The 15,454-nt window shown below is 29.7% G+C and overlaps 1 protein-coding gene across 4 annotated transcripts in view; it reads right to left on the reverse strand.

The window, feature by feature from the left end:
* The window catches only part of LOC118443878 (uncharacterized), a 158,665-nt gene that overhangs the window by 71,077 nt on the left and 72,134 nt on the right, over nt 1-15,454 (reverse strand). For all 4 annotated transcript variants that reach the window (XM_035871487.2, XM_035871486.2, XM_035871490.2 and 1 more), the window contains exon 2: nt 1,380-1,668. In XM_035871487.2, coding sequence (XP_035727380.1) covers nt 1,380-1,668 — 289 coding nt within the window. The remainder of the gene's footprint in view (nt 1-1,379; nt 1,669-15,454) is intronic.

Raw genomic sequence — 15,454 nt, forward strand, 5'->3', positions numbered from 1 at the left:
ATATATATATATATATTTAAAATAATAATAATAATAATATATATATATATTTAAAATAATAATATATATATATATATATATATATATATATATTTAAAATAATAATAATAATAATATATATATATATATAAGTTTATAAAGAATATAAGGTTTTAATTTTTATCCCGTAAACGTGGAATTTAAAAAAAAAATTGTTTAAAGAGTTTTGTAAAAAAAGAATTGTTAAAGAGTTATCTCATATCAAGGGGTTAGTATTATGGCCTTTATATTTTTTATTTAGTGAAATCTTTCAAGATCATTATAAGATGAATTTTACGTATTCAAATAGATAACTATTATTAAATAGTTAATTTATAAATTTAATTATTAATATAATTAATTTATTAAGTATAAAAATATAAATATTATAAAAATGTATATATTATCAAAATAAACATTTTTCAATCTCTTGATAAAGCTACTGATCAATGATATTTTTTGAATTTCGAAAGCATAAAGATATTTTCTAAAATATTTCGGAAAACTGAAAATAATTAAGAATATATTTCAGACGATATTTATTGAATTTTCTACGTAGAATATATTGCTATTCTAAAAAATGTAAGTTCTTATTTAGAAAAACGAAGTTGACCTTGAAATGATCTTGAAATTTTTCACTAAAATAAAAAACAATAAACACTATAATATTTCTTCTTTGATATTTTCCTTGAAATTTATTTCAAAAATACTGTATTTTCGAGATAAAACTTTGCAACGCTTTTTATTTCGATCGTTATGTCATTTTACTTTTATTATTATTTGTAATCGTATTTATAATTTTATTATTATTTATAAAAAAAATCAAGTAGAATTTTTATTTACTTCAGTTTGTACTCTTAATGTAACGAATTGATCTTCATTATCACTTATTTAAATTATCCCAGAAATTGATTCGATATCTTTAGTTAGTTCTTGCGATAACGTTTCAATTTTTTTTTCTTTTTTTTTTTTTTTGTCTTTATCGTTTCATCCTGTACACATCGATGATTGTTACAATTTTTTTTGACGAAATCAAAGGAAAAAAGAACAAAAAAAAAGAAGAAAGAAAACACGAAATAAAAAAACAAAAAGCAGAAAAGAAAAAAGATGAGAAATAACAACAATAATAATAATAATAATAATAATAATAATAATAATAATAATAATAATAATAATAATAATAATAATAATAATAATAATATGGATTGGTAACTAAGTGATTGCGGATTTTGTCGTTTCCTTCTTATTTGAAATCCGGCAATCACTTAGTTGCCAACTCAATAATAATAATAATAATAATAATAATAATAAAATAAACAAAAAATAAATGAAAAATGAAAAAAGAAATGGTAAACCCTCACCAAGAGTTCCGTCTAAGGAGAATGAATGCCTGTCGTTTCTCCACGCCCAGGAGCACAGATCACAGGTGGTAAGTCCATCGGTGGCGATACCCTCCTCTGGAAGATAAGGTGGCCTTGGTGGTGGCGGCACGAAACTCCCTATGACGGCCCATAACGAGTCTACGTCGTTGCCGACGCCAGTGTAATAGAGCAATTCCTCTTCCGCAACGCCGGCGAACCAATCCATGTCATTCACGCTAGGACTAACCGTATTTGTACTAGTAGTTGTTGTACTGGCGGCAGTTGTAACCTGGAAATGGAAGAAAAGCAAAAAAAAAAAATTTTTTTTTTTTTTTTGTTACGCGTAAGATATAAAAGTAAGAAAAGATATGGGAAGATAAGATAAAGAAAACAAAAGGAAAAGAAAGAAGAAGAGGAAAAAATAGAAAGACAAATAATTTTGTCGTAATATTGATAATTTTTTTGAAATATTCAATGATATTATGATTATGATATGATAATTCAATTAAATTTTCATTTTTAAAAAGTGCAAATAAATTCGTTGTATTGATATGTTATTAGAAAGAAATACTTCTTTTTTTATTTTTGATATTAAATATATTAGAAAATGAATATGATATGGATAAATAAATTAATATGAAACTTTTTATGTTATTTATAATATATGTTGTTTAGATTTTTATTTTTACATATATTATTTTTACATATATTATTATTATTATTATATATGTATATTTATTTATACATATATTATTATTATTATTTTATATATTTATATATATATATACATATATATATATTTATATATATATATATACATACATATATATATTTATATATATATATACACATATATATATATATATTTATATATATACATATATATATATATTATATATATTATTATATTATATTTTATTGTGTTATTATAGTATATCATAATGATAAACTAATAACGTTAACTACTTTTTAGCTATTAATAATGCATTCATATCAGTTGTTTTAAATAAAAAACAAAAACAAAGAAGAAAAAGAACTAAAAAAAGGAACAATTTTCCGAATCCACTTTAATCAATAATAACACCGAAATAAATGATACGATTTTGTAATATTACTTTATCATTGGGTTCAATTGAAAACGATTTCGATTTCTTTCCCAAATCGATTAATCGAAATTTAACGTTACGTTATTACTTTCTATTATTATTTTTTCTAATAATCAAAAAAAAAAAAAAAGAAAAAAAAAGGAAAGAACATTAACAGACAAAAGTTCTCTTGGTATCGTAAAAGAAAAAAAAAAAAAAAAGAAGAAAAAAGAAAAAAGAAAAAAAAGAAACAAGAAAATAATTTCTTTTAAAGGAACAACAAGTTAACACGGAAGGAAGTTTCATTGTATAGATAGATCGAAAAGTCACTCTGTTTATTCTCATCGTCATTCCCCCTACCCTCCCCACTTTACCCCAGCCCGCTCTTACTCCTACTCCGTTCTCATCTTCCTTCTACGTGGTTTTTCCCTTGGCATAGAAGGTGGTCGCAAGGGTAACATCTCTCAGGTACGTGAGGGCCTTCTTATAACACCCTCTTTATACATCGATTCGCTCATGGTGGCTTTTGTAGACGGCGTTCAGGATTATGGATGGGACTGGAGCGTGAGTTGACGGGGCTCTCTCTACACGGCCCTTACCACGGCTCACAATGGTACGCATTGATCGGCTTAATTACCGTGATATCGGCGTAATTAAAGCTCCGTTGTGCCGAGACCTTTACCTCGAAGGCGTCCAAGAAATCCGTGACTGGACTCCTGGCGTCAGAATTCTCTCCCTTTTCTCTCTCTCTCTCTCTCTCTCTCTCTCTCTCACTCTCTCTTTCTTCCTTTCTTTCTTTAATTTCATTTTTTTTTCTTCCCCTACCCTTACCTTACCTTAGGTCCCCTCTCTGTCACTTCCTCGCGTTCCACGGCAACACGCTTTGTTAATAAGCCATTATCCTGACTGTGACGTTACCTTCGACGAATCACCGTGTGTTCCACGCTTCAGGCACTTCCAATCCGGCTTTTTATTCTTCTCTTTCTCAGTTTCTCTCTCTCTCTCTCTCTCTCTCTCTCTCTCTCTTTCTCTTTCTCTATCTATCTATCTATCTGTCTTTCTTCCTCTTGTCTCTCTTTTAAAAATACGCGCGTCCTTCTAACCGATCGGTCCTGCTTGTCCAACGGGAGAAACTTTAATGCTCGTGGAAGGGAGGAAGCGCTGCTCTTTGAACGTAGGCTACGAAATCTTCTTCTTCTCCTTGTTCAACGGTGCTCTCGGTTTCGATCGATTTTCGAAGGTGTACCTCTCTATTGTATATAAGAAAAGAAAAGAGAGAGAAAGGGGGAGGGAGAAAAAGAAAGCTTGTACCCTTCGCAAATTTTTAGGGTGTGGTCGCTAAGAGATTTTTTTTTTTTTATTCCTTTTTCTTTCCCTTCTTTTTTTTTTTTTTTCTTTTTTTTTCTTTATTTCTTTTTTCTCCTCTCTTTTTTTCTCTTTCACTTCTTCAAAGCTCTCTTGACGGACGTTTCCTTGCACAGCTATTATTTGCATTCACCTCAAACCACTTTTTCTACAATTTTTTTTATATTTACTACGCGAGAAACGTGTTTCGGTTCAATGAATGGAATCAATCCATGCATAATCGTTTTTTTTTCTTTTTCTTTTTCTTTTTCTTTTTCTTTTGAGGGGAGGTCTTCTTTCCTCTTCTGACACGGAGGAATTTTGTCACGTACGAACGCAGAAACGTCGTACTGTCGAATTCTAACATGTCTAAATGTCGTTGAATGATCGTCGTTAAAAAAATTTTGATCCATTTCAAGGGAACGTTAGGACTGTTTCTTTGTATTTTTCGTATTTTTTTTTTTTGTGCTTTTCGAAATGTCGTTAATGATCGAACGATTGTTTAAAAATTTCAATTTTGAATATTATTATTATTGTTCGATAAAATATTATTTTAACGAATTGAAACATCTAAATGTTTGTTAATGATTCAAAAATTATTACGAAAATTTGAATCGTTTTTAGAAGAATATTTTTAATTTTTATTCGAGCGAAATACATCGAATTTTCTTTTATAAATTCTCAACAAAATATATTTTTATCGATTTGGGACTCTTTGGCGATCGAATTCAATTTGGATGAATTGAATTGTTTGGATCAATTGAATTTGGATGAACTTTAGAAAAATGATATAATCTTTGACCGAATAAAAGTTTCTTAAATTTTATTACGAATTCTCGAAATTAATTAATGGTTTGAATTAATTAAAAATAATTTTTCTATAATCATAAACAAAAAAAGGTAAGTATATCTGTTCTTGAAAAGAATTCTTTTATGCTATTATAAAATATTAAAAATAGTGTATAAAGAGAAAGAATATGAGTGTTCAATTTTAGACATACAATTAGAACAGATTTATAATTATTGGCTCAAATATTGCTATTGATATTGCTATTGATTTGACGTTGTCAAAAAAAATTCAAGATCATTTCAAGAGAATATTAATAATTTGTTTGAAAAAAAAAAGTTTCTTGAACTCCGTTAAAAATTCTCGAGAAAAATATTGTTCTATCGAATTGAAACATTTGTAAGATTAGAATTAGAAGATAATTCTAGTTTATAGTTTTCTTCTTTCATTTTTAAAAAAAAGATTTTAAGATTTGAGCAATATTTCGGAAAAATTTTATGAATTTTCAGAAAAACATCTTTTTATCAAATCGAAACTTTTGAACGTCGCTAGCGATTCTAAATCCGACAAAATAATTCGGAACAATTTCAGGCTAATATTACAATCATTTGTTCGAAGGAAAATTTCTTGAACTTCGTTGCGAATTTCTGAAAAACAAAATATCGTTATATCGAATCGAAACGTTTGAACGTCGCCATTAAACGTCTGTCATAAAACTTTGGATTATATTCAAAAAAATATTTCCATTTTCAAAATTAATTGCGTATTATTTATCGCGAAGAATCGGTTGAGAAATTCAAAAATTCCAATTTTTTTTTTTTTTTTTTAACTTTATTTCCCCAATTTTGAGAAGAAATTGAGGTATTCTATTGGATTCGTCTATCATGTTGAAATGAGTTAACATATCTAATCGAGTGAGGTTACATCGATTATCGGTAAGTAGATTTCATTTCTTAATTTTTCTCATGCACATTTAATGACAAAGATCGGCCGAACAAGAAAGGAAATGAAATTCAGGATTAATCATAAGCGCCGGGAAAAAGGGTGCATAGTGATTGATTTGCGAGCATGGCGTCAACGTAACGAGGGTCGATCCTAAGGATTCGAGCCTTTCCTTTTCGATCTCGTCGGCTTTGCTCGTTATATTCGAAAAGAGAGAACTGAACGAGAACGAGAACGAGAATGAGAATGAGAGAGGGAGTGAGAGAGAATGAATATCTCGTTATAATTACGAGGCGTTGGCATTTACGAGCGAAGGGATCAAGTCTTTCCTCTCGTACCTGCCAAACCTAAACATCCTCTCTTATTCTTACGAGTCTCCCTCATTTTTTGATAATCCGCTTGCAGTCTCGATCGTTAAGAGAATCGTTAAAGCACAAGAGAAAGTGAAACAGAAAGAAAGAGAGAGATTGTGTGTTTGTGTGTGTGTGTGTGAAAGAGAGGGAGAAAGAGAGTGAGAAAGAGAGAGAGAGAAAGAATTACAAATTTTATTATAACATCTTACTTCAAAACAAATCTACGAATTATTTATGACTAATTCGTCGTAAAGTAATTATTTTGTATAAATGTAGAAGTTGTTTTTATTTATTTATTTATTTACTTTTTTTAATTCCTCTTATCGGCCTTCAATAAATAATAGGAAAGCAACTTAATTGCATAAAGAGAAACGACGTTATTATATGAACTCGTAAGATTGTTAATATCACTTTTTTGTTTGATTATTTTGATTTTGATGGAAATAATCTATCTTATTAAACTTCAATAGAGAGAATGAGAAAGACAAAGAGAGAGAGAGAGAGAGAGAGAGAGAGAATAAAACCAAAAATAATTGTTCAAGAAAGCGAAGTAATGTGGCGGGATAGCGGGGTTGGAGGAGTGGGAACGATGTTGATTTAAAAGTAATTAGAGGCAAGGAAGAAAATGTCAATAACATTTCGAAACCCTTATTCGATTTATATTCGCGTAAGTGTAATTGACAAAATATTTTCACGTTTCCAAACGTACGCCATTCGATAGCTTTCACACGGTGGCTATCGAAATAAAAAAAAAGAAAGAAGACGAGAGAGAGAGAGAGAGAGAGAGAGAGAGAGAGAGAGGGAGAGAGAGAGAGAGAGAAAAAGGAGAAAAAAAAAAGAAAAAAGAAATGTCGGATTTAACCGATCGCGTTCCAGTCATTTCTCCCCCCCCCCTACCCTCCCCCCTCCCCCCGAAACCCCAAAATTCCATTGGCACTGGTAAAAGAGAGAACGTGCATACATTCCCTCGAAGAGAGAAATACCGTGGAATTCGCACCCTTCTACCATCCCGTTTGTCGTCCCATCGCCCATGACCCCCTATCCTTCCCTTTCTCTCTCTCTCTCTCTCTCCTCTCTCTCTCTCTCTCTTTCTCTCTCTTTCTCTTTCTTTTTCTCTCTCATTCTCTCTTACTCCTTTTCTCCTATACATTTACAATTCTGACACATTCGGCTACGTTATATACAATACACCATACACCTAATCACAATCTCATTTATATATATATGCCCGCGCACATAAGAAAATGCAAATACGTAAGTGAAGATTTAAAAAGCAAAAAAGGAATTCGTCGGTGTTTTTCGTCGACGTAACATTGGAATATCAAACGATTCCCGGAAAAAAGATTCAACATCATCCTCCTATCCCTTTTCAATTCATTCAGGATCCTCTCAGTTTCGATCTTTTGTCGCCAGTCGATAGAGAAAGAAAGAGAGAGAAAGAGAGAGAGTTGAATTCGTTGTTCCATGAATTTTCGAACGTTCTGTGTTTCTCTCTCTCTCTCTCTCTCTCTCTCTCCTCTTGCTTTCTCTTTCTCTCTCATTCTGTATCTATCTTTGAGTGAGAAAGAGGGATAGACGGGGTGAGTAAAGAGTAGTTTGGAAAGAAGATAAAAGAGAAGGAGTGAGAGTGAGATAGAGCCAGAGAGAGAGAGAGAGAGAGAGAGAGAGAGAGAGAGAGAAAGAGAGAGAGAGAGAAAGAGAGAGAGATGGAAGATCGCGAGGTTTGAGGGGTCGTTAAGGATGGGTTCGAGGGCCATGGCCGTATATAACGGATAATTGACAGCCGTACTGCGGCCGCCGTTTGCTTTGCATGGACATTGAATCCGCGCACGATGGACGCATGGTTGGACGCATGGTTCGACGAACGACGGACGTGCGTGCCTGACTTGAAGTAGAGAAGAGATGGAAGACGAAAAGGATCGACAGAAATTCGGTCCGTCGCTCTCCGAAAAGGAAGTTAGGGGAGTAGTCGTTGTACTCTAGAGAAGTGGGAAGAAGAAGAAAAAGAAGAGGTAGAAGAAAAATGAAGAAGGGAAAGGAAGAAATAAAAATGGAGAGATGGGAAAGAGTAAAGGCAAATGTTTATCCCCCGTATGAGAGAAACCTCGTAAATTCTTCGATTCCGATATCCCTTTTGGAACCCGAGAAAATGGGCCGCCATTAATATCAACAAGTATCCTCTTCTCTTCTTTGCTTCCTCGAATTTAATTGCTTTAGAGACGTAAAACTCTTTTTTTTCAGCTTATCGGCTCATTACGACTGTGGTTCTTTTTTTTTCTTCCTTTTTTCTTTTTTTTTCTTTTTTTTTTTCTTTTTTTTCTTATCTTTTTTGACAGCAACCATCACACACCGGGTTGTGTGGTATTTTAAATATATATATCGATTTTTTTTTTCTTTTGAAATTTGTAGACACTGCCTTTATTTTTAATTCGTATTATTAGATTGGCTTATAAATCGTAGCGAATTATATTAAAATTTTTTATTTTATTTATATTGGATAACGTTTTTTTCTGTATTTTCGGAAAATTTATACATAGTGTTTTAGTAAAGATGTGTCATTAAATGTATAGTTTTCCTTATCTTTCATTCTCCATTTTTTTTCTTCATTATATTCGTTAATTAATTTTGATATAACGTTTAATCGTATCAAGTCGATCAATAAGTAATATTGACATTTTTAATATTTCATATCTAAATATAATAGATAATATTATAGTATTTGTATTCAATCAAAACAATATTGAAAGAATTAAAAATTTCGTGATTATTTATTGGCCTATCCAATACAATACTAGAGTATATTGTGATGTTGTTTAATTCGAGAGAGAGAGAGAGAGAGAAATAATATAAAAAAATGTTTAATTACTTTTTAACTAACTCAATACTACACTGTGGTTATTTGATTAGATATTTTTGTTGTTTTATTTAAATATAAAATATTAGAAATTTTTCATTAACCTAAAATTTAGGAAACAAATGAATTAATCCTAAAGTTCGTTTATACTTATATTAGATATATCGAAAATACACAATTATTTCTAAATAAAACAAAACTTTTTTTAAATTATTAAAAAACAAAAAAAAAAAGAATTTGAAATGGCAGATTGTTTTGGGTAAATCTAATATTATAAAATTCAATATCTGAATTAATTGGATCTAATTCATGTTATATTATACAATAGGTTTTTTCTTTTTATGAGATATTATGACTTTCAAAATATAAAAAATATTCAAAATATTTCAAATTATAGTGATACACATTTAATTGCGATTAATATCATTTGAGTAATATGTCTCTTCATTACTTAACTAACTTGTTAAATTTCTATATAGACATACCAATCTCATAAGATCAAAGTTTATTTGAGATATCACAGAAGATCGTTGATTAAAATGTTACATATATCACAAATTAATAAATATTAACTTTCATAGAAAATAGAGATATACTTAGGGTGGCCAATTTGATATTGGAAAGCAGAACAATTTAATTACGATCAATGTACGTTTATTCATTATTTTCTAGACTATTAAATTTTTACATAGACATACCAATCTCTTAAGATCAAAGTCTGCTTAAAATTTGACAGAAATTCATTCATTAAAATGTTATAGCTATATATTAGAAAGTAATGAACATTGGTTTTTATAAAAAGAAAAAAAGAAAATATATATATATATATATATATATATATATATATATATATACAATCTAATATTTGAAAACAGGACAATTTAATCCTCTATGGGCTGAATTTTTGTTTTAAATTCAAAAAAATTGGGGGAACGAAAAATCAGCAATTATAAATCTATATATGTAAATGAAAAAAAAAATTAAAAAATTAATTTTTTTTTATTTTTTTTATTTTTTTTTTCTATTTTTTTTTTTTTTTATTTTTTTATTTCAGGTTGATGAGCCCACCAAAGGTCATAATTATTATATTGGTTGTTTTGACAACGTTATAGAATTAAGATTTATGCACAATCTCATGAAACAAGCTATAATTATTTGGTAAAATCTCGATAAATTAAAATGTGATTTGAAAGTTACACGGGCCCATAAAGGGTTAATCTGAGAACAATATCGCTTGATTTTTACGTCTTTTCATTATTTTTTGAACTGTTAAACTTCTACATAGCCATACGAATTTCGTAATATCAAAGTCTACTTAATATATTACAAAAGGTCATTGATTAAAATGTTACATATTCAACAAAATAATAAACATTAATATTCATAAAGAACAGAAAAATTCTTAGAGTGACAAACTTGATATTGAAAAACAGAATAATTTAATTACGATCAATGTTTAGGTTATATCTACGTCTCTTCATTATTTTCATTATTTTCTAAAGTGTTAAACTTCTACATAGACATATCAATCTGGTAAGATCAAATCTTCCGAAGCATTCATATATATATATATATATATATATATAATATATAATATATATAATATATATAATATATATTATTCCATTCTCATGATGCGTTACAATTCTCGTCTCGAACAGGTCACCCACGCACATAATCTCCCGTAAATCTTGTCTATTAAGAGAGTCGATGAAGTCATTTCGCTTGGTTCAGTTGACACTACCTTTTTATTCAATATAATGTATTCTCTTGGTTGTGACGTTTATCACGATGTTTAATAATTCTCCAACAACACACACCAACCATCTTTTATTTAGTGACAATTTATACATTTAACGAGTATTATTACGACGTGACGGCATTGGTATGTTTTCAGTAGACTCTTAATTATCATTAAGATCAAAAGATTAAAAACGTGAGAACGTTTTGATACTGAGACGTTTAAAAAATGGCTTTAAGTTCCGTTTCCTTGTTATTAATCTTTATTTCGAAAAACTCATTAAATTCTTTCGTCAAATGCAATTTATTTAAATCTATTAATAACGTATGAGAAGTCTATTAAGAATGTATGAGATCTCTCTCTCTCTCTCTCTCTCTCTCTCTCTTTCTCTCTTTAAGAAATAAAAAAGAGAAAGAGAGAAAAATCATCGTACAATCATTTCGACATTTCGACATTTGGATTATTCAATTTTGCAAGTATAATACGAGAAATGTCTGTTTACTGGTAGAAAGATCTATATCGACATAATATATAAGTGAGAAAGAGAGAGAGAGAGAGAGAGAGAGAGAGAGAGAGAGAGAGAGAGAGGGATAGAGTGAGAAAGAGAGATAGAGAATTCCACGAAGTGGAATAAAGTGACTCGTCAAAAGGTTCCTGGATGTTCACGAGAGAAGACAGGTAATCGATCGTGTTAGCTAGAATACTTGCCTCTTCGTGTCCGTAGGATTCATGGAATAGAAAGGGACAGAGAGAAAGAGTAACATCAATTCTAGGTAACCAATTCGATTTCTCACCTCTACCTTTTTATTTTCTATCTTTTCTATTTTTTTTCTTTTTTTCTTTTTCTTTTTCTTTTTTTTTTTCTTTTTTTTTTTTGTTACACCTCTTCTATTCGACGAAAGGTAAATTGTTGTTATCCGTCCATATTGACTTGGACCATCTATTCAAGATTACAGTTCAGTTGGCAATTTGACTTCACAATATCATACAATGCAAAAGCCTAATCAATGGACTACCCACAGTTGTCATAATATTGTATTTATGTTAATGTGAAATTCTTGTTATTACATTAAATCTTTATTAGTCAATATAATTACGAAATCACGTGCTTTTTATCAATTCTTCTATATTTCTTAAATTTCATTTAGTTCTGTCGAAAATTTCTACTTTTTTCATTTTTAAATTCATATTAGATGTTCTTCTTCTCGTTTTCTTTTATTCTTTTTTTGTTCTTTAATGTTTCTACTAATAGACTAATTTTAATTAATCTAATTACTAAGACTGTATTGTACTGTTCGAATTTCTTTATTTTTTTTTTTTATAGTCTTTAATTATAAATTATATCTAATAATTAGACTATTGTCTAATTGTTAAGAGGAATTATTACTGTATTGATTACTGTACTGTAGGTTTTAATTTATTCTAAAGACGTTTAGATTATTCAAATAATTTTAAAAACTTCGAATAGTAGATAAGAATATAGTCTTATTAGATTTACATTTACTATAATATAATTAGAGTATAGTTATATTTAATATAGCACAATTATAATCAATATAATTGAACTATTTCAAATATATAACTAATACTTTAATAACATTAAAAACTTCTAATAGTATTTTATTTGATTTAGCATAGTTTAATATATTTACAATTAGTACAGTTTCATTGGAATATAATTATACTCGGTATAATATGACTTATATGTATTTAAAAAGAACAAATTCACATATGTATTTATGTTTTTAAATATAAAACATAATTACATATGTATATATGTAAGTACTTATATAAGTATACATCTATATATACTTATGTAATTATACTATAAGTATAATAACGTATATTAAAAATATAATTACATATATTAAAACTGTATCAACAATAAGTTGATACAATTTAATTTGTTTCATCTTTTTCTCATTCATTTATTTACATCATTATCATCTTCTCATTGATTTAATCAGAAATACTTATTAATTCTATCCAACTCTTTAACTTATCTACGTATTCTGATATTAAAAAGTATCGTAATAGTAGTATACCAGTCTGAGTTAAAGCAGGAAGTACCGTTGACGTGGACACGAAGACACAGAAGGATTAGGAAATAAGAGAAAAGATTCTCTTATTTCGTATAATGAATTAACCGAGTATGGCGATGAGAAATGTCAGGTTGCTTCTTTCAATGAGGGCGGAAACGTGCAATACACACAGATGGGCGTGCACACAGACATACATACACATACATATACATACACGTACATATATATATATATATATATATATATATATATGTATATACGTAAGTCCTATTCGATGTTGATGAACTCGATGTATATCCTACTCTCTTTATACCCTAGAAATAACAGACATAGAAGAAGGAAGAAGAATAAGAGCGATGAGAGGATGGTATAGTAGACACCGCGACTACTTTGTCCGTCTGTACACTGTTGAATCATCCGGTTGGTTTCCTTTCACGAGCCGATGGCAGCCGTTCCCGCATCAAAGCCTGTGGTCTCCTCCGAGCGAGTATAATGACTCAATCCGCGATCCACCTTACCCCCCCTATCCCACCCCATCCCACCCAATCCTCTTTCCTCTCTACTCTGGTCTCTCTTATTCTTCCTTGTCTTCGTTTTCGACTACACTGTGATTTCTCTCTCTCTCTCTCTCTCTCTCTCTCTCTCTCTCTCTCTCTCTCTCTCTTTCTCTCTCTATCTTTTACTCATTCGTTTCTCATTCTTTGACTTGCAAAGATTATACATCCATCCGTATACCCTCCCCTACCACCCGAAAAGTTTGCGACCTTAAAAGTGAAGAGATGTGTAGCTCTTCTCATGACCAGGACCGTTTTGCTTTATACCAACCTTTGGCAAATGTCTACTCTTGCTACATTCCTTTTCTTTTTCTTCTTTTTTTTTTTCTTCTTCTTCTTCTTATTCCTCTTCTACTAGTTCTTTCTCTTATTCTTCCCTTTCCAACTCTCCGGCGCTAACTTGCTAAGCTAACTGACTAGCATGCCATATACCAGTAGTCTCACTCTCGTTGTTTTCCGCGGAAGCGATTGCTACGTTGTGGAATGCTAAAAGGCGGCTACGTTCCGTTCATAGGACGATAACAATAGGTCTCGAGGTATTATTATGATTTCAATACAACCGACCTGCCGATGCAAATCTTGATCGTGCATCGCCTTCTTTCTGTATTTCCTTTTTTTTTTCTTTTTTCTTTTTTTTTCTTTTTTTTTCTTTTCACTTAATTCTTATTTATCATCGTCGTCCTTGTCCTTCTTCTCTTCATCCTCCACCTCATCCTACTCTTCCTTCTACCTTTACTACTCCTCCTACACCTTTGTCACCTTCTCTTCATATCCCGTGCCCCCCTTCCCCCTCCTCCCCCTGTCCTTTCTATCGATATCGTAATACCGTCCAATCGACCGACCGACCGATCGGTCGATCGATCGAATCGACCGCTATGCTGATTGATTCTTCTTCGTTTCTTCATTCTCGATCTACCAAACGAGATTATCATTTGGTGTCATCGAGAAAGCGCAGTATTGCTTTCTGCAAGGATTGACGGCAATAGAACGGAATGGAGTCTTGTAAAGTTACGAACCGATATGCTCGACAAAGCATGATTCGTTTCTGTTCATTGGCAACGTCGAACCCGACGTCAAGGACGGCTCACTGAGCTACCGATCTAACTACCGATTCGATCCCCCCCTCTTCCGATATAACCCCTTCCACCATTCCTACCATTATCTCTTTATTCTTTTAATATTATCAACTATCGAGCATTCCTTCTTACGTGTATTAATTCTACGCCTAATTGTCAGATCAATTTAATTTGTGATAAAAAGTTTTATTGATTTTTTTTTTTTCTTATATTTTTTTTCTTTTATTTGTTTACAAGAGTCTCATTAGTTATTACAGTTTTTAATACGCTTAAGTATATTCGAAGTTTAAGAATTTAATTCATATTAATTATTGATATTGATAATTATTAATTATTAATATTTATTAATAATTAATTATGTAATAATTGTTATTCACATTTGGTATATCTGTCGTAACAGAATTTATGGCATTGTCCTATGATATATTATATTTAGATCGGCATAATGGTTTCTGTGAAGTTTCTATGCAAATTATAAATATAAATAATACATTTATAAATATATTAATAATATATTTATAAATATATTATTTATATTATATATTTTATATTATATATTTTATGTTATACATTTATATAATGTATTTATTTATATTTATATTTATATTATTTATTTATTTATTTATATTTATATTATATATATTATCATTTATAAATAATAAATTTATATTTATTTATAAATATAAATATTTTATTTTTATATAATTATAAATATAAATGTAAATAAAACTCTCAGAAAACATCGGAGTTTTGTTTTCTCTATTTACATTTTCTCTCAAAAATGTGTCCATTGTTCTATATTCGAACTCTTTAAATTGAGAAAGTTAGGTATAGTTAAGTTAGGATGATATTGAAATGGTATGATTGAATTTTAATCTTTTTATTTCTAAATATATCATACTTTTTTAAATTGGCTTCCATTATATCTTGAAACAAGATTGAACGACCGTCATCAAATTTTCTATATAACTTCGGTGCATATATCGTTAAAACGCATATAAGAATTAATTCAAAAACTTTTTTACTTTTTGCCTTATCTTTTTAATTATTTCTTATTTTTCTTATCTTTTTTCCCTATTGTTTTTGTTTTTTTCTTTTATTATTGCATATTTTGAACACATAAAAATTGATCATTCGAAAAATATTTCAAACAAATTTGCTTTTTTTTGGGGAGGTAATTGCTTTTTTCTTTTCTTTTTTTTCTTTTTTTTTTCTTTTTACGTAGTGTATGTTGTCATTATAAAAGAAAAAAATATAAGTTCCTATTTGGAAGAAAAAAACAAAAAGAAAAAAGGAA

Source organism: Vespa mandarinia, chromosome 21 (genome assembly GCF_050613455.1).
Source record: "Vespa mandarinia isolate Hongniang chromosome 21, ASM5061345v1, whole genome shotgun sequence".
Classification (NCBI taxonomy): Eukaryota; Metazoa; Arthropoda; class Insecta; order Hymenoptera; family Vespidae; genus Vespa; species Vespa mandarinia.